Here is a 21589-nt window from a genome sequence, read left to right as displayed (position 1 = left end):
AATTCTATATTTGACTCCCTGTAAATCAAAAATAAAAGTACATTTATGTTTTGCAGGCCAGAGAGGTCACATGTTCAAAGAAAAATGTAGGATGAAATTTTGTAAATTGTCATTCAGGATTCAGAAATATGCCTTTTGATGGCATTCTAGCTACACAAAGAATAAAAATTTAACCTATGGAAGTGATATTTTTAAAAATATTTGAAGTTTAAAGCCTACCAGAATAAAGGTCACTAAACATGTTATTACACTATGATATTCAATAGTACATTGTTACCATCTATTACGTACAACTTTGGATAAGGTGGGACAGGTTAATGTTGGTGGCAGGATAACACTTTATTCAATGTACAACACTCAACACATTAAACACAATTTTGTTTTATTTAAAAAAATTCACAATCTTTTAAAAATGCCTTCAACATCCACTGTATTTTACTACCTAAATATGCAACTTATAAAACTTACTTCTAAGATCCCAAATGTTTCTAACTATAATAAAGAAGAATATTACTCTGAACAACTAACACCAACATCACCTGCAATGCACTTACAAGTTAATCACAAAGAGTCTCTCCATTTTATTCATGCATCTTACATTTTAGTGTCTGTAGTGTTCATTGTAAGAGCATATGAATGATGCCCACCTAATTTAGAAAGACCTTTCATATCTTTGATGCAGCAGCAATTGAACACATCCTCTCACAAAACACTAGGAATGATGGCATAACATCAAGTAATTTAAAATTGAATTACCTTGATATTCAATTTTGCAAAAAATATAAAATTTTTAATGCAAAAAGTATACTCTGTAATTATAACTCTCGATAAAAATCAATCTCCTACTATTTTTAAACATACACATAAATTATTAAACTATTTAACTTTGCATTTTCTATAACCAAAATTCTACTTTAGAGTAATATCTGAAAGTATTAGCACCTTAATTCTTTCTACTGTGAGTCCTCTGGTATTTATTTGGACATGATTTTTTAATTAAATATTTTTTCAAATTATGGCATATGTAAAACATCTTTTCATATAACCTCTAGTGTTTTCAAAGCTGTGTTATTGAACAAAGGTTTTTCTGAATTCATTACATTTGTAGAGTGTCTCTCCAATCCAAATTCTCTTAATTTAAATAAAGTTTGAGCAATCAATGGAGGATTCCCCCCACTATAAATTCTCCTGTGCACAGTAAAATCTGTGATAAAAATAAAGGTACTGTGCCACTCTTGATAGTAGTAATTTTTTTTAGTATAAATACTCTGGTGCACTCTCAGATTTTTATGCTTTGAAAGGTGTTTTGACACTTCTTACATTTATATCAGTTACCAGTATGACTCTCTGATGTTGAGTAATATGTGATGAGTGATTAAAGGCTACACCACTTTATTTACATCTGTAGGATTGTTTCATTATACGTTCTCTTATGTATACTAAAATAAAGGCACCAGGTAAAGTATTTGCCACATTTTGCACATTTGTATGGTTTCTTTCTGATAGGCTTATAAAGGTTTGAACAGTGGTTAAAGGTTTTGCTACATTCTTCATATTTATAGGCTTTCTCTCCAATATGAATTACCTTACATACAGAAAAGCGCGAGTACTAGATAAAAGCCTAGCCACACTGTTCACATTTGTAAGGTTTTTCTCTGGTTGAATTCCCTCACGTATAGAAAGTTTTGAGCAAATGTTAAAAGCCTTACTACATTCCTTATATTTGTATGGTTTCTCTCAAGTATAAATTCTTTTTTGCTTAGTAGGGTATGAACACTGATTAAAGGCTTTCCCACATTGTTCTCATTTGTAGGGCTTCTCTCCAGTATGAGTTCTATGTATGGAAATGTGTGAGTACCAGTTAAAGGTTTTGTCACATTCTTCACATGTGTAGGATTTTTCTCTGCTGTGAATTATCTCATGTATAGTAAGGTCTGAGTGCCACTGAAAGGCTTTGCCACATTCTTCATATTTTTAGGGTTTTTCTCTGGTATGGATTATCTTATGTATTTTAAGTTGTGAGCACCATTTAAAGGCTTTGCCACATTCTTCACATTTGTACGGTTTCTCTCAGGAATGAATTCTCATGTTGAGTAAGGCTTGAGATACGATTAAAGTTTTTGCCACATTCTGCACATTTGTAGGGTTTCTCTCCAGAATGAATTCTTTTACGTACAGAAAGGGCTGAGTACATGTGAAAGGCTCTGCCACATTCTTCACATTGGTAGGGTTTCTCTCTACTATGAATTGTCTTATGTCTTTTAAGGTTTGAGGAACGGCTAAAAGCTTTGCCACATTCTTCACATTTGTACGGTTTCTCTCCAATATGAATTCTCTTATGTCTTGTAAGGTCTCCGGAATGGCTAAAGGCTTTACCACATTCTTCACATTTGTATGGTTTCTCTCCAGTACAAATTACCTGATATCTTTTAAGGTGTGAGGACCACTTAAAGGCTTTGCCACGTTCTTCACATTTGTACGGTTTCGCTCCAGTATGAATTATCTGATGTCTTTTAAGATGTGAGGACCACTTAAAGGCTTTGCCACATTCTTCACATTTGTACGGTTTCTCTCCAGTATGAATTCTCTTATGCAAATTAAGGGTTGAGTGCAGGCTAAAAGCTTTGCCACATTCTTCACATTTGTAGGGTTTCTCTCTGTTATGAATTCTTTTATGTACATAAAGGCTTGAACACTCTTTAAAACCTTTGCCAAATTCACATTTGTACAGTGTATCTCCAGTGTGTATTATCTTGTGTCTTTTAAGCTGTGAGGAACTGGGAAAGGCTTTGCCACATTCTTCACATTTGTGCAGTTTCTCTCCAGTATGAATTATCTTATGCTTTTTAAGGTTTGAGGACCATTTAAAGGCTTTACCACATTCTTCACATTTGTATGGTTTATCTTCAGTATGAGTTATCTTATGTGTTTTAAGGTGTGAGTGACAACTAAAATCTTTGCCACATTCTTCACATTTGTATGGTTTCTCTCCAGTATGAATTATCTTATGTTTTTTAAGGTTTGAGGACGATATAAAGGCTTTACCACATTCTTCACATTTGTATGGTTTCTCTCCAGTATGAGTTATCTTATGTGTTTTAAGTTGTGAGGGACAACTAAAATCTTTGCCACATTCTTCACATTTGTATGGTTTCACTCCAGTATGAGTTATCTTATGTGTTTTAAGATGTGAGGAAGAACTAAAATCTTTGCCACATTCTTCACATTTGTACGGTGTATCTCCAGTATGAGTTATCTTATGTGTTTTAAGTTGTGAGCACCATGTAAAGGCTTTCCCACATTCTTCACACTTGTACGGTCTCTCTCCAGCATGAATTCTCTTGTGTCTTTTAAGGTGTGAGAAACAACTAAAAGCTTTGCCACATTCTTCACATTTGTACGGTGTATCTCCAGTATGAATTATCTTATGTGCAATGAGGTTTGGGGACCGTTTAAAGGCTTTGCCACATTCTTCACATTTGTATGGTTTCTCTCCAGTATGAATTCTCTTATGTGCAATGAGCCTTGAGGGCTGGTAAAAGGATTTACCACATTCTTCACATTTATAGGGTTTCTCTCCAGTATGATTTCTCTTATGTGCAATGAGGATTGAGGACTGATTAAAGACTTTGCCACATTCTTCACATTTGTACGGTTTCTCTCCAGTATGAATTATCTTATGTCTTTTAAGGTGTGAGAAACAACTAAAAGCTTTGCCACATTCTTCACATTTGTACAGTGTATCTCCAGTATGAATTATTTTATGTGCAATGAGGCTTGAGGATCGGTTAAAGGCTTTGCCACATTCTTCACATTTGTATGGTTTCTCTCCAGTATGAATTATCTGATGTGCAGTGAGCTTTGAGGGCTGGTTAAAGGATTTATCACATTCTTCACATTTGTAGGGTTTCTCTCCAGTATGAATTCTCTGATGTGCAACAAAGGATGAGGACCGGTTAAAGGCTTTGCCACATTCTTCACATTTGTATGGTTTCTCTCCAGTATGGATTACCTTATGTCTTTTAAGGTATGTGGGCCGGTCAAAGGCTTTGCCACATTCGTCACATTTGTATGGTTTCTCTCCAGTGTGAGTTCTCTTAGGTTTAGTAAGATACAAGCACTGATTAAAGGCTTTACCACATTCTTTCAATTTGTAATATTCCTTTGTATTAGAAAGTATTTTATGTTCAGTAATGTGTGAGCATTGGTTAGAGGCTTTCCCACATTCTTTACATTTAAAAAATTTCTCTACGGTATGTCTCACCTTATGTCTATTTAGATTTAACAATTTCCTAAAGACTTTCAAACATTCATTACACTGGAAGATTTTGCTATGGGTAGTCATTGAACATTGGTTACATTCATTATAGCATCCTTTCTGCTCCTTACACTCACGCACACTTTCCCAGTCTTTTGTTAATTGTAGATTCTCGAGGCCACAGCTTCCATATCTTCTTGCTATCACTTTTGGGAAGAAACATTTTATATGTTTCTCTGGCAAATAGTGTTGGGTGGAATGATAAGACATAGCTGAAAGAAATATTAAACATAACAAATTATCCCACTTGTTTCTTTCTTTCACAATCAGATAAATAAATATTACAAATTTAATATGTAAAATTATACTAAGCACATTAGCAAGATGGCACAATACAATATGCAGGCTCTAATTCTCCTTTAGATAAACAAATGTAAAAAATTATACTTACCAAATTGCCTTTGTGGGAATTCTAATAACCAAAGAAGAGTTCACAAAACAGCACGTGAGGACAATGCCAAAAGCAACATAGAAGAGAAAGAAAATTTGTTATATTTACCCTCCATGGCCTTTCCTCCTCCTTAACACAGCATGGTACATGCAGAAGTATATTCCCAAATCCCAGCTTCTCTCTCAAAAGAGAAGGAAAAAGTTGGCTATCTTTCTGGCTTTTAGGAGCCCTTCCAAAGAGTGTTTTCTGTCTCCCATAACACAAAGTTCTGAAAATAAATTTGCTATTATTTGAATGACAGAGTGTGCTGAAACCAAAGGCAAAAGATTGTTACAGCAGCAGGGAGATTTCAGTACCACAGATGGAGAAGAGGTACAGCATATGATGACAGGCTCCTAAGAGGAAATGTGGGAAAGTTTCTTTAAATGGAAAACAAAAAAATGTCACAGGAGAAACACCCTAAGAACAGATTTGAGGATCCTTCAATCTCCAGTACAGTGAATTGGTATCAGAGTCCCCCAGGACAAAGCCACTTCATGAAGCTTGTGAAAGCTGATTTTGTTAATTCTCAAATCTCAACCAAAGATTACAAGATATAGAAAATATCAACATAACATATCCCAATCAAAGAAACAAAATAACAAGTCAACCATAAAAGATCAGAAATGTATAAATTACCTGAAAAAATTAAAAAGAACCACCTGAATGATGCTTAATGTGTGAAATCAGAACAATGCTGAACACTAAATAAAATCAGGAAAACGAGAATAACAACAAAACACAGAAGCAGAAGAAAACATACACTGTTCAGCTGAGACATACAATAAGAAATGACTGAGAAATTCTCAAAGGTAAGAATAAATATATAAACATATTGAGAAGTTCAACATACTTCAAATAGAAAAAACACCAACAGACCCATATGGGACAGATTATAAGCAAAGTTTTTAAAGTCACACAACAAGAGAATCTTGAAAGCAGCAAGAGAAAATTGATGTTATCTATAAGCATGCTTCTTAGAGATTACTACTGGATTTATCAACAGAAAACTTGCGTGCCAGAAAAGAGTTTGGTGATATAGTCAAAGTGCTAAAAAAATGAAAACTTCAAACCAGAACTATATCCATCAAAACTGCCCTTCTAAATGAAGAAAAATAAAGATTTCTCGGCCAGGCATGGTGGCTCACGCCTGTAATCCTAGCACTCTGGGAGGCCGAGGTGGGTGAATTGCTTGAGGTCAGGAGTTCAAGACCAGCCTCAGCAAGAGCAAGACCCCATCTCTACTAAAAATAGAAAGAAATTATCTGGTTAACTAAAATATATATATAGAAAAAATTAGCCGGGCATGGTGGCGCATGCGTGTAGTCCCAGCTACTGGGGAGGCTGAGGCAGTAGGATCGCTTAAGCCCAGGAGTTTGAGGTTGCTGTGAGCTAGGCTGACGCCATGGCACTCACTCTAGCCCGGGCAACACAGCGAGACTCTGTCTTAAAAAAAAAAAAAAAAAAAAAAAAAGATTTCTCAAGATAATTAGGAACCAAAAAGGTTTATTTCCCACAAGAAAGTCCAAAGGGAGCCCCTTGCATTAAAAATAAAAAGATGCCAGAAAACAACACAAGATTATATGAAACCAAATAACTATATGGGAAAGACATGGAAGTATATCTAAGTAAAATTCTCTAGTGTCATAATGACAGTGCAGAAAACATTTTTATTCATGCTCTAAAATTGAAGACAAAAAGACAAAAACACCACCACACCTCTGTTAATGGGAATACTATATAACAAGATACAATTGGTGACAACAATAACAAACATGACAGCAGATGTAATGAGGAAAAATTATTGTATGTAACTAAATTTCAGTTGTTAACATTTTAAAATATATTGCTGTAACTGTAAGAAGCACTGTTGTCATCATGGTAACCATAATAAAAATACCTATAGAGATACACTAAAATAAGAGTCAAAGCATGTCACTACACAAATCAATGAGACACAAAGGAGGAAAGAAAGAGAAAAAAGAGCAAGAGAGCTACAACAATAAGAATACAATTGATAAAATGGCAAGAAAATTTTTCAGAAAATTACGTGAATATTCATGGAGTAAACTTCACAATCAAAAGACATACACTGGCCGGGCGCGGTGGCTCACGCCTGTAATCCCAGCACTCTGGGAGGCCGAGGCGGGTGGATCGCTCGAGGTCAGGAGTTCAAGACCAGCCTGAGTGAGACCCTGTCTCTACTAAAAATAGAAAGAAATTATCTCGCCAACTAAAAATATATATAGCAAAAAAAAAAAAAAAAATTAGCCGGGCATGGTGGCGCATGCCTGTAGTCCCAGCTACTCGGGAGGCTGAGGCAGGAGGATCGCTTGAGCCCAGGAGTTTGAGGTTGCTGTGAGCTAGGCTGACGCCACGGCACTCACTCTAGCCCGGGCAACAAAGTGAGACTCTGTCTCAAAAAAAAAAAAAAAAAAAAAGACATACGCTGAATAAAGATAGGGATTTAAGAAAATATTAATAAAAACATCCAACTATATACTGTCTGCAAGAGATTCACCTTATATCAAATGAGAAAATACGGAATAAAATTGGCAGGACAGAAAAAGACATTCCATGCAAATGTTAATCAAATGTGAACAGGGGAGGTCAAAATTAGGCACAATATATTTTGAATTAAAACTTCTCTTATTTCATACAATATACTTTAAGCTAAAACGTCACAAAAGACAAAGAATTATGTTAAATAATAATAAAAGGGTTCATTCACTGGAAACCTATGATTTATTTTTACATTTCTATATATTTGTGTTTGTGTGTGTCTGTGTGTGTGTGCGTAAAATAAAGGTTGCTAAATATGTAAAGCAAACATTGACAGTATTAAACCTAGAAATACATAGCAATGTCGTCATAACGGTAGGATCCGTCAGTATCCCACTTTTGGTAATAAGAAGGCAAGACACAATATTAAATAAGGGCACAGAGAACTTGAAAGCACTATAAAACAATTAAGCCTAATAGACATATAGATAGCACTCCATGCAACAACAGAATACAAAATCTTATCAAAAGCTCAAAAAACATTCTCCTGGATAGAACAAGTGTTAGGCCACAATACATTTCTTTACAAGTTTTTAAAAATTAAACTATTACAGACAATTATTTGTGACCAAAATGGAATAAAACTAGAAATCAATAATAAACAGAAAAACTGAATATCCATAAATAAATGGAAACTAAATGATGTACTCTTCAAAATGCTCTTCAAAGGTTGAAATGCTCATACTATTTTTAAGATGTCCCTACTGCCCAAAATGATCTATAAATTCAATGGCATCTTTTTAAAATTCTCAAGGTAACATTCTTTAGAAAAAGAAGTTAAAAAATGACATAAAATGCCAAAGTACCATGAAGAGCACGATAATCTTGAAAAAACAAATAATGTTGGAGGCATCACATTTTCTGATTTCAAGACATGTTACAAAGGTACAGTAATCGAACCAGTTTGCTACTGGCATACGGTCAGACAACTAGAACAATGAAATAAAATGTAGAACAGATATAAAACCCTAATGAACATGGTCAAATGAAGTTATTTGCACATCCATATTTATTGCAGCATTATTTATAAAAGCCAATATGTGAATACAACCCAAATCTGCCTCATAAAATGAATGAATAAATATAATTTGGTATATAAAAATAATGGAGTATTATTCAATTTTGAAAAGGAGAAAATCTTCTAACTTTACAATAAAGATAAATCATGACTTTATGATAAATGAAATAAGCTAGCCACCCAAACAATGACACTTTATAAATCTACTTATATAAAATATTTAACGTAGGTTAATTTTCAGAAACAACAGAAAAACAGAATAGAGTTTCTAAAGGATATATGTTGCACGACATCGTTAATATACTTTCTGTGAGTGAACTCTATAATCAAAATATTTAAGATTATAAATTTCATGTTTTACAATAAAAAATAAATAATACCAAAAATAGTTTAAATGCTTTTCAAAAATCATCTTCAAATCAAAGGATTCACACAAAGATAATATACCTTTACCAATAAACACATGTTGACCCCTGAGCAAGAGCGAGATCCCGTCTCTACTAAAAATAGAAAGAAATTATCTGGCCAACTAAAAATATATATAAACAAAATTAGCTGGGCATGGTGCGCATGTCTGTAGTCCCAGCTACTCAGGAGGCTGAGGCAGTAGGATCGCTTAAGCCCAGGAGTTTGAGGTTGCTGTGAGCTAGGCTGTCGCCACGGCACTCACTCTAGCCTGGGCAACAGAGCGAGACTCTGTCTCAAAAAAAAAAAAATAATAATAAAACAAAAAAACCCCACACAGGTTGAATTTAAGATAATTTTCATGACTATTCTCCTAGACAGAATAAAATAACCATTTACCACCAAGAAAAAAATGTACTACTCATAAAGAAAATAGGAGGAATATTTATAGAGACAAAGAAACACAATAAAAATTATATTCACAAAAGACATATGGCTGATTTATATTTTACTTTTGCCCCGCAATGTTTAAAAAGTATACAGAGTTGAATATTATCATGCAAAAGTATAATATACAGATGAAAAATAAAAACACAATTCTCTGATGTGAAATGGCCTATGTTAAAAAATGATACAAGAAAAAAATTGAAAGAACTATAAAATTACAAAACAAAATCAAAAAATTAATCTATAAAATTCTGAATAAATATAGTGTAAGACTGAACAAGAATTCTAGATAACTGTAATTTTCAGAGATGACTGGGCATCCATGAAGAGCACAGATTTTGAAACATTAGTATACAGCTAGGGCAATAATATTTCACAAAACACATTATAATCATACATAAAAATCTTTGATAAATGCTAAGGATTGCACATTGAAATGATATTAGAGAATCTCCTTCCTTATGTTATTGTTACAACCTTAAGATGTTTTTGTACTTGCAATTTCTCAAGGTGTTCAGAAAGAAAGTATCTATAGAAATAAACTAAAGAAAATTAGAAAGGAACCAAAGCAAGTGACTACAAAACCAATACAAGATATATTAAGGCAGTAAGAGAAGAAATGAGTGACAACATAGCCAGAAGAAACAAAGTCAGAATAATTTCATTTCTTCCACTAATTACTTTTAATATAAATGGATTAGACTCTTTAATACAAAGAAGATAATATGGCTAAATGGATTAAGAATAAATCAGTTTTTACAATATTTTGTCTACAAGAAACTCATTTTAGCTGTAAGGACTCAAATAGGCTGAAAATACATGAAAAATATATTCCATGAAAATAGTAACTATAATTGGATACAGTATACATAATTATTACTATATTAGATAAAACACACTTTAAGTCGAAACTGTCATGAGAAAATAAGATTCATATTACATAATGATAAAATGGGTCCATTTATCAGCAATCTATAGCACTAAAAAATACATCTGTAAAATACATGTGTATTAACATTTATAAGATATATGTTGTATGTGTTATAGAATATATGTTTTATAATATATAAATTACATGTATATATAATATCAGGGATTCCAAATATATGCAACAAATATTGGCAGAAGTGAAGCAAGGAATAACACAGCAACATTGGTTGCTGTTTATTTTAAGGTCCCACCATCAATAATGAATAGAAGAATCAGAGAAGAGATCAATAAGAAAGTTGAAAACATGATTATATAGTAATTAGAACTAAGAGACAAGTACAGAATTCTCAAGACAAAGCAGCAAACTATATAATATTTTCAATTACATATGGTGCCTTCTGTTAGGACATGTAAAAAGTCTAATGAAATTTAAGATGACAGAGGGGCAAGAAGGTGGATGAGAAAACCCGCCAGCCTTAGTTTCTCTGTAAGAAAGACAAATTTTAGAAGAAAGTGAAAAAAAAATAAACAGGCAGGCAAACATAGATCAGATAAGGGTTGGAATGAAGGGTGCCTGAAACTACAGTAGACTTCATGGGAAGAAGTTGCAGAGGAGAACTGGAAGGAGAAAGGCCCCTGAGAGGCTTAGACACCAGTGACAAGGGTAGGTGGAGCAGTTAAATTTCCCCTCCCTTGCATCTCGGATTGCTAGTGGGCTCCTGAGTGGTTGGAGACACCTGCCAATATCAGCCCTGAGACGGCCACCACCAGTGAGTGGTGAGCCTCAAGTGGACTGGGCACCAGGCTCCCAGCTCCCTTGGGGCACCTCCCAGCCTGTAGACCCGAGCTAATAGGCAGCCTCCATATTGCTTCATTCTCCGCTTCCCCTTCCCCACCTGTGGCTGCCAAGAGAGACAATTTAGCCACCACCCGAAGGCATCTGTGGGGAATGTGACCTTTCCTTTTGGGGTCCTACAGCAGACTGAGGGGTATTCAGACTGTGACTTCTTCTTTTTTTTTTTTTTTTTTTTTATGGCTTTGGTGTGGTAGTTAAAAAATCTTGGCTATCTAAAGGTGACAAAGGTTTTTGTTAATGTTTTCCCGTAAAAATTTTATAGTTTTAGGTTTTACATTTAGGTCTATGATCCATTTTGAGTTAATTTTTTATGTTGTATAGATCCAAGTTACTTTTTTCCACATATGGATAACTAATTGTTCTAGCACCATTTGCTGAAAATGTTATCTTTTCCCACCTCATTGCCTCTGTGCATTTGTGAAAAATCAGTGGAACATGTGTGGTCAGCCATGTGTGGGTTTATTTCTGGACTCTGTATTCTGTTCCACTGATATATTTGCCTAAATTTTTGCCAATACTACAATGTTGTGATTACACTATAGTTTTAATAATTATTGAAAACAATATTAGCCTTTCAAACTTGTTTTTTGACTCTTCTAAATCTTTGCATTTCTATATGAATTTTCTGATCAGCTTGCTAGTTTCTACAATAAAAGTCTGCTGAGATATTTATTGGGACTGTATTTAATTCACAGATCAATTCATCAAAAAAATGACAACAATACTCAGTCATTACAATTTTGTGTCATGAACAATGTATATCTCTCTAGTTATTTGTGTCTGTTAATGATGTCATCAATATTATGTAGTTTTCAGTGCACAGATCTTTCTCCTCTGCTGCCAGATTTATCCCTAGATAATTTGTATTTTTGATGCTGTTATAAATGATATTGTTATTTTTTTTTATTTCAGCTCTGAGACAGGGGTGGGGGGACGGGATGGATGCATGCCTGCATGATGAGTGCGTTGCGCACTGTCTGGGGAATGGTCATGCTTGAAGGTGCTAACTCGGGGAGGTGGGGGGGGAGGGGATGGAGGTATGACTGCATGGTGTATGCCAGGCGCACTGTCTCGAGAGTGGACGCGCCTGGGGCTCTGACTCAGGGGGATGGGCGGGACATGGACAATGTATGCAACCTGAGGTTTTGTACCCCCATGAACAGACTGTGACTTCTTACACTCCAGCCCTCCCAGGTGTCGCTTGCCTTGACTCCAGAGGAGTGGAGCATATCCTGAGGCAGAGAGACAATGATCCACCTTGAACACCTCGTGGGTGTTCAGCTCAGATCAGCACTCCTCTCCCTGGCAGGGTCAGGGATTGATCTCCAGGGCCCAGGGGACAGGCCTGCAGATGAGATCCCATACACCCAGGTCTTGATCGCATACGCTGGGGCACAGAAGGGATATTTGTGAATGAGCCTACTGAGGTGTGTGTGCCTTAAAGGGGAGATCAGCATGCTTCAGGGACAACACTCCTCCCAAAGGAAGGCTGTCCACCCGGCCTCGGCTGCAATCCTGGGCAGGGAACATGCAGGTGTGCATCACAGCCAGGGTACACCAACTGGCATGAGGTCCTGCCTGCTGGCAGAGGTCATGGAGAAACTGCAGAATAGGGGAGGGTGGAAAGGAGTGAGGCCTGCTCCAGACTGCAGGTCTCAGACAGCCACACACCCACACGCAGACTTTTTGGCTGAGTGGGACCATTTCAGCCCCTCCCTGGCAGTTTTGCCCAGAAGCAGAGAATAGATCTTTGACCCCCACGAACAGCATCTGTGGAGCTTGAGGGCAGGCTCACCCTGCCCAGCTCTGCCCAGACTCACTCTCCCACCTACCACCGAGGTGGAGAATAAGAACACACCTGGAAGTCCCAGGGTCCCACCCAACACCTGAGGCACTACAGTGCCTCTTCAGAGGAATAAAAGCTAGTTACAGGACCCAAAAACAACACTGCAGCCTGCTCCTCCCAGCAAGCACCACCAACTGACAGGCAGGTCATTCTGCACACACCCTTTTACTGCATCTACTGACTCATCATAAAGGGTGTGGCTGAATATCACCCACAAACACCACCTACTTGCTCAGAGACTAAACAGGGTGTGTCATTATTCAAACGAAAATCTAAAGGTAAGCAACAGCTGATCCAGATGGGAAGGAATCAGTGAAAGAACTCTGGAAGTATGAAGAATCAAACAAAAAGCAAACCCCCAAAGAGGAACACCAGCTCTCTAGCAATGGACATCAAGCAAATTCAGAACACTAAAATGACAGAAGAATTTTGAACATGGATTGTAAGAAAACTCAATGCTATGCAAGAAAAAATGGATAACCAACATAAAGAAATCACATACACACAAAAAAATCCAGAACTTGGAAAAATAATTCACTAAAGAAATTGAAATAAAGCAGTCCTGAGAAGAAAATATATATCCATAAATGCCTACATCCAAAAGACAGAAAGATCACAAATAAACAACCTAATGAATCATCTCAAAGAACCAGAAAAGGATGAGCAAACTGACCCCAAACCCAGCAGGAGAAGTAAAACAACAAAGATCAGAGAGAAACTAAATGAAATTGATAACAAAAGAACTATATGGAAGATTAATAAAATAAAAAGTTGATTCTTTGAAAAAATAAAATTGACACACCTCTGTCGAGATTAATGAGAAGCAGAAAAGAAAGAACTCTAATAAGCTCCATCAGGAATGAAAAAGGAGAAGTTACAATTGATGCCATGGAAATACAAAATATCATCTATGAATACTATAAAACCCTCTATGCCCATAAACTGGAAAATGTGGAGGAAATGGACAAATTCTTAGAAAAGCACAGCCTCCCTAGTCTCAATAAGAAAGAAACAGAATTCCTGAATAGACCAATATCAAGTACAGAAACTGAAACAGCAATAAAAAACCTTCCTAAAAAGAAAAGTCCTGAACCAGATGATTTCACACCCGAATTTTATCAGACCTACAAAGAAGAACTGGTACCTGTCCTGTAGAAATTATTCCACAACATCAAGAAGGAAGGAATCCTCCCCAACACGTTTTATAAAGCCAACATCACTTTGATACCAAAACCAGGAAAGGACACAACAAAAAAAGAAAACTACAGACCAATATCCCTTATGAATATAGATGCAAAAATTCTCAACAAAATCCTACCAAACCGAATTCAGGTGCTTATCAAAAAAATAATCCATCACAACCAAGTGGGCTTCATCCCAGAGATGCAGGGATTGTTCAACATATGAAAATCTATAAATGTAATTCACCACATAAATAGAAGCACAAACAGAGACCATATGATCCTCTCAATAGACACTGAAAAAGCATTTGACAAAATTCAACATCCTAAACAACCTACAGAATGGGAGAAAATATTCACATGTTACACATCTGATAAAGGGCTGATAACTAGAATCTATATAGAAATCAGGAAAATCAGGAAGAAAAAAATCAAACAACCCTATCAAAAAGTGAGCAAAGGACATGAAAAGAAGCTTTTCCATAGAAGACAGACTAATGGCCAGCAAACATATGAAAAAATGCTCGACATCTCTAATCATCAGGAAAATGCAAATCAAAACCACAATGATATACCACTTATCTCCAGTGAGAATGGCCTTTATCAAAAAGTCCCAAAACAATAAATGTTGGCATGGTTGTGGAGAGATAAGAACACTCATACACTGCTGGTGGGACTGCAAACTACTACAACCTCTGTGGAAAGCAATATGGAGATACCTCAAAGACCATTTGATCCAACAATTCCATTACTGGGCCTTTACCCAAAGGAAAAAAAGACATTCTATAAAAAAGACATCTGCATTTGAATGTTTATAGCAGCACAATTCACAATTGCAAAGATGTGGAAACAACCCAAGTGCCCATCGATACATGAGTGGATTAATAAAATGTGGTATATGTATACCATGGAGTACTATTCAGCCACAAAAAACAATGGTGATATAGCACCTCTTTTATTATCCTGGATAGAGCTAGAAACCATTCTACTAAGTGAAGAATCCTAAGAATGGAAAACCTAGTACCACATGTACTCACCATAAAATTGGTTTTAACTGATCAACACTTAAGTGCACATATAGCAATAACATTCATCAGGCATCTGGCAGATGGGGGGCGAGGGGATCAGTATATAGACACCTAATGCGTGCAACGTGCACTGTCTGGGGGATGGACACGCTTGAAGCTCTGACTTGGGTGGGGCAAGGGAATATACGTAACCTAAACATTTGTACCCTAACAATATACTGAAATTAAAAAGAAAAAAATTTTAAAAAGAAAAAAAAAGAAAGAAAACTGTGGGCCCAAGATTCAAAGCAGGTATTTCCAGATACAGAGTTCTGATAGCAGACCCAAGCATAAAGAAACAAAAGGCAATCAGACCCCATGCGGGCCTGTGTGGCACAGTTCTGACTGCCCAGACACCAAGCAACCTGCCTACGCACCAGAAGAGTCTCACGGGATGCTAAGGGCAAAAACTTTTGTCCCTTCTTCATAACAAGGCAATCTGGGCTGGAGGGTCAGAAGTGCCTAGGTAAACCAAATACCTCATACTTGGGCAATCAATTTCTGGGCTTCCACAAACCCCATCTCTTAGCCTAGAAGCCTGGCTCAGGGGCCCAGGAAGTGGGCTCCACCTGTGCTTGGGCGCCCTCTAGTGGCTGTCCATTCTAAGGCCAACTCTCTCTAGCCAGTCCTTCCAGACTCACCCTCTGGCTTGCCCTGCCTTAGACCCCTGCCGGCCTAATTTCGTTCCTCTTCTCCCTCTGGCAAAACAAATTGCCCTACAGAGGTTTGAGATCTCTTGGATAAGGAAAAAGTTCTTTTGGTTGATAATACACAATGAAACCTCAGAAGGATTCTAGGGCTAACCTGAAATACTGTATTTTCCCTTGATGTTTCCAAGGAAAAATTTCTCTAGTATTCTAAGTAATAAGAAAAATGAAGTTAGAAGTATTATGTTCTGAACCAGAGATGTAAAAGTAACATTTGGGAAAGTTTGTCCTTTTTAAATGGAGATTTAATTTAAAACAGAATAAAGGATTCTCTTGTAAGTTCCTGGAACTGTAAAAAAAAAAAAAATTAAGATGACTGAAATGACACAATGTATCTTTTCTGACCAAAATGAAATAAAACCAGAAGTAAAGAGCAGAAGAGAAACTGACAAATCCAAAAAAGATGTGAAAATTAAACACATTCTTGAGCATATTTTTCCTGAAGGATCAGATGATTTGATATTATTAATATGTCAATGCCACCCCCAGTGATGGACAAATTCAGTCTAACCACTTTCAAAATCTCAAAGATATTTTTTTGCAAAAATATAAAAATATCCTAAATTTTTTTAGAAACTATGACTAGCCTAAATACCATTTAAAAACTAGAACAAAATGACATTACACTTCCTCATTTCAAACTGTATTAAACAACTGCAAAAGTCAAGGCAACATGGTAATGGAACAAAGACAGATAAATAGGTCATGGAACAGAAGAGAGAGCCAGAAATAAATTCTTAAGTATATAATCAAATGATCTTTGATAAGGTGGCCATGACCACACAATGGGAAAAGGAGAGTCTCTTCAACAAAAGGTGCTAAAAACTGGATATCTACATTAAAAAAAAAAAAATGAAATCAGACCAATCCCTTGCATCACATACAAAAAATATTTTAAGTAGAATAAATATTTATAAAAATGTAACTAATAAAAGTCTGCGAATATATAGGAAAAAATATAACAATCTTGGTGTTGTTTTCTTGGATATGACATCAAATGCATAAAAAACAACAACAAAAAAGAACAGAACAGTGGCTGGGTGCAGTGGCTCATGCCTGTAATCCCAGCACTCTGGGAGGCCGAGGTGGGTGGATTGTTTGAGCTCAGGAGTTCGAGACCAGCCTGAGCAAGAGCAAGACCCAGTCTCTACTAAAAATAGAAATAAATTATCTGGCCAACTAAAATATATATATAGAAAAAATTAGCTGGGCATGGTGGCGCATGCCTGTAGTCCCAGCTACTCGGGAGGCTGAGGCAGGAGGATCGCTTAAACCCAGGAGTTTGAGGTTGCTGTGAGCTAGGCTGACGCCACGGCACTCACTCTAGCCTGGGCAACAAAGCGAGACTCTGTCTCAAAAAAAAAAAAAAAAAAAAAAAGAACAGAACAGTGGGACTGCATCAAATTTCAGAATTTCTTTTGTTTTTTTTGAGACAGAGTCTCACTCTGTTGCCCGGGCTACAGTGCTGTGGGGTCAGCCTAGCTCACAGCAACCTCAAACTCCTGGGCTCAAGTGATCCTCCTGCCTCAGCCTCCCAAGTAGCTGGGACTACAGGCATGTGCCACCATGCCCGACTAATTTTTTCTATATATTTTTAACTGTCCAGCTAATTTCTTTCTATTTTTAGTAGAGGCGGGTCTCGCTCTTGCTCAGGCTGGTCTCGAACCCCTAAGCTCAAACGACCAACCCGTCTCGGCCTTCCGAGTGCTAGGATTAAAGGTATGAGCCACCTCACCAGGCCCAAATTTCAGAATTTCTGCTCATCAAAGGAAACATTTAGTGAACACCCCAACTAAGAAATGAGTGAAAATATTTCTAAATCCTGTATATGATAGGAGTTAATATTCAGAATAAATTATATAAACAACTGCGGAAATTCAGGCAACAAAAAGTGAATAAATCAATTATAAAGTAGACCAGGAATTGAACTGACACTTTCTCAAAGATATACAAATGTCCAACATTTGAAAGGATACAGAAAATTACAAAATTTTAAAGAAATACAAAGCAAAATCACAATGAAATATCACCTCACACTCAGAATGAGAAATATAAGGAAAAGTTTGTCAAATATGTACAGAAATTGACACTCTTTTCAAATACTGATGGGGAAAAATGATACAGATGCTATGAAAAATGTATGATGGTCCCTCAAAAATTAAAAATAAAACTTAGAGTATGATTCCAAAATCCCACTTTGGGGTGTGCAATGCAGAAGCTGGAAGAGATACATGCATGCCTATGTTTATTGCGGCAATATTCACAAAAGCCAAGAGGTGCAAGAAACTCAGGTGTGCCTAAACCAATAAACAGATAAAAAAACGTAGCATATACAGACAATTGAATATCATTTGGCCTTAAAAAACTTAGGCCAGATGTGGTGGCTCATGGCTATAATCCTACCACTTTGGGAGGCCAAAGCAGAAGGATTGCTTGAGGCCTGGAATTCAAGAGCAGCCTGAGTAACATAGTGCAACCCTATTTCTACAAAAAATACAAAAATTAGCTGGGTGTGATGGTGTGCACCTGTAGTCCAACCTAATCAGGAGGCTGAGCCAGGACCACTGAAGCTGAGGCGTTTGAGGTTGCAGTGAGCTATGATGACACCACTGCACCCTCCTACCCCAGACAGTAGAGTGAGACCCTGTCTCCTGTCTCAACAAAAAAAAAAAAAAAGAAAAGAAAATTTTACCACATTCTATGATAAAGACAAACCTTGAGACTACTATGTTAACTGAAATAAGCCAGAAACAATGTGACAGATAGTGTATGATTACACTTAATATGATGTATCTTAAGCAATCAAAGTCGTAGGAACATAAATTAGAATGGAGTTCCACAAGGGCTGGAGAGAGGGTAAAATGGGCAGTTGTTACTTAATAGGTATAGAGTTTTAGCTTTGCAAGATGTAAAAGTAGTAGAAGTTTGTGCATAACAGTAAAATATAATTAATACTACTAAAATATGTATACTTAAAAAGATTTAAAATGATAAATTTTATGTGCATTTATCACAATTAAATTTCTTAAAAATGACAACAAAAATACATGGTTATAAAGTTTTTGGAAAACAACCTTCAAATCTCAAAAGTATTTTTCTCTCAAAAAGAGAATAGAGAATCATCATAACTACATGGTAAAAATTAAGACTATTTCCTTGACTACTCACCTAGACAAGACAAAAAAAAACATTTAAAAACAGCCAGGAAAAGAAATATGCGAGATAAGCCATAAACAAACGGGGTAATATTTAAAGAGACACAAACATTTATAATTTGTAATACACATATGACTGAGTCATATTTTAATTGAACCACATATTGACTTAAAATGTATGTATAGTTGTAACTTCATATAAAATTATAATACCTAGGTGAAACCAAACATACAATAAACTGATGTCAAGGAAACTACCCTAAAAAAGACACACAGTAATATAGAATTGTAAAATAAGAATAAAAGAAATGTTTAGATGTTAAATACTGTGTGCAACATTGCTATAACATTATAATTTTTTAACAGATAAAAACAATGTTCAACTGTGACTCTGAACCCATGGAGAACAGACACTTTGAATCATTGATATGCAGTGTACAGCAGGAAAATTTTACAGATGATGCACTATAATAATTCATAAAAGGCTCTAATAAGAAAATTTTAATAAACATTTAAAACACTAAAGATAATTTTCATTATATCATTAATATACTGATGCTATTTTTAAAAAAGTGAAGAAGCAGTAATTCAGCCTTTACAAGAAAAGTCTTACATTTCCAAATAATGTGAAATATGAATTTTATAAAATATGACAATGAAGGATATGCAAAATAAACATTTGGGAAAAATTATACTATAATTTATATACAGGTTGAGGAAAGTGGATGACAATTCTAATGATTCCTTTCTGCCTGCAGTAAACTTAAACTTTCAAGTGAACTTTTTAATAAGTATGGGATGCCTACTAATCATCTAATTTACTTCTTACATAACATAAAATTTTAGCACATTGTTCTAACTATTTAAATCTAAAGCTATAGAAAATTTCATACAGGAAAAAAAAAGTGAAATGTATATAGAGAGTAAAATCAGCAAGATGGTGGGATAAAAAGACTTCTACATCTTTATCCCCACATGGCAAAAATGTATACAAAAATTTGGCATACATCTATGGGAAAAAGTGCCTTTATGACAGCATAGCACAGTGGGTCACATTTATAATCTCAGCTACTTGGAGGCTGAGGTGAGAGGATCACTTTAGTCCGGCAGTTTGAGACCAGCCTGGGCAACATACTGAGACCTCATCTCAAAAAAAGTGCTTTCATGAGAGATTTTGGGTACCAGGAGGAGCTTGAAAAGAAACACTGGCAAAGCCCATATTAAGGAGTGTCATTTTGAGAAACAAGGCCCTCATTCAGGTGGCAAATTTGACGACCCCTGATCTTGACTACAGATCAGGAAATGGCCCACTCAACTTGGTCCCACTGAGAATTCATAAGTGTCTATGTGGACATCTTGACCTTCTTCTAGCCGTGATCTGGAAGTGATCCTGCCTATTCAGAGACCTGGAGGGCGATGTCCACTCATGGCCATGGAGACAGGCCCAGAGACCTTGGCACTCATTGTGATCTCTGAAGCTGTTCTGTCACTCAGTTCCACCCCTCTTAGCCACAGTTCATGGCCAGTGCTGCCCACTTAAAAACCCACACAGTGACCTGGGGAAAGCATTCCACATACTCAGTGGGAGCTACACTCATCCATAAACCTGGTATGAGGCCAAGTACCTATGCAGACCCAACTGTAAGGGCCTGCCCTACAGATCAAAGTCATGAAGGCAATCCAGTCTGCCCATTAATAAGACAGGATTCACAACTACCTAAGCTCCTGCTAACAGGACCATACTAAAGGCACTCCTCATGACACACCCAGCAGCAGACTTGTCACCCAGCTATAACCCCTTTTATCTGCAAACCCAGAGAAATTTCCATCATCCTGAGTACCCAAGAAGGGAAAATCTTTACCTGCTGAAACCAGCTTATAAAAACTGGAAGAAGTGTTTGCTCCTTTAAATACACAAATACCAAAGCAAACCTATATTATGACCATATTCAATGCTTCCATTTAACATAGTATTGGAAATCCTAGGCAGAACTATTAGGCAAGAAAATTTTTTGAAATGTGTCCAAATAGAAAAGAAAGAATTAAAAAAGTCAGTTTGTAGATGACATGATCCCATAGATATATAAAACCATAAATAGTATACCAAAAAAACTGCTTAAACTAAAATATGCACCAGTAAATCTGCAGAATATAAAATGAACATGAAAATCAGTGTTTCCATACACTAATGATAAACTATCCAATAAAATAAGGAAGAAAGAAAACAATCTCATTTGTGATAGCACAAAATAATGTTTTTAGCAATAGATTTAACCAAGGAGTTAAAATAAAAAAGGTTTACACTGAAAAATATATTAATGAAAAAAATTGAAGATGATACAAATGTAAAAATATCCCATGTTTGTGGATTACAATAGTAAATACTGTTAAATTGCCATATAATCCAGAGTGATGTATAGATTTAATAAATTCCCTATCAAAATTTCAATGGCATTTATCATAAAAATAAAAAAACACACTCCTATTTTTGTATGTAATTACAATACACTTTGGATATCCAAGTTATACCCTTTTTTCCTTCTGGAGGAAGAAAAAAGCAGAAGACATCATACTTTCTGATTTCAAACTGTATTACAAAACTATAGTAATAAAAACAGATGAGTACGTGCATTATAAATGACACAACAACCAATGTAACAGAATAGA

At 36.0% G+C, this 21589-nt stretch overlaps 1 protein-coding gene across 4 annotated transcripts in view; it reads right to left on the bottom strand.

The window, feature by feature from the left end:
* Positions 1-21589, bottom strand: part of LOC123649457 (zinc finger protein 679-like) — a 52757-nt gene that overhangs the window by 14452 nt on the left and 16716 nt on the right. The window contains exons 4-5 of one of the 4 annotated variants that reach the window (XM_045567607.1): positions 4710-4730; positions 148-4530 (exon numbers count right to left, since the gene is read on the bottom strand). The exons of the other annotated variants lie outside the window; for them this stretch is intronic. Coding sequence (XP_045423563.1) covers positions 2051-4530; positions 4710-4730 — 2501 coding nt within the window. The 3' untranslated portion in view covers positions 148-2050. Of the gene's footprint in view, positions 1-147; positions 4531-4709; positions 4731-21589 lie in introns of those variants that run through there. 4 annotated transcript variants of the gene reach the window in all.

The sequence above is a fragment of the Lemur catta genome, chromosome 13, assembly GCF_020740605.2.
Source record: "Lemur catta isolate mLemCat1 chromosome 13, mLemCat1.pri, whole genome shotgun sequence".
Classification (NCBI taxonomy): domain Eukaryota; kingdom Metazoa; phylum Chordata; class Mammalia; order Primates; family Lemuridae; genus Lemur; species Lemur catta.
The sequence above is the reverse complement of the archived record's forward strand: the minus strand, read 5'-3'. Positions and strand labels throughout refer to the sequence as shown.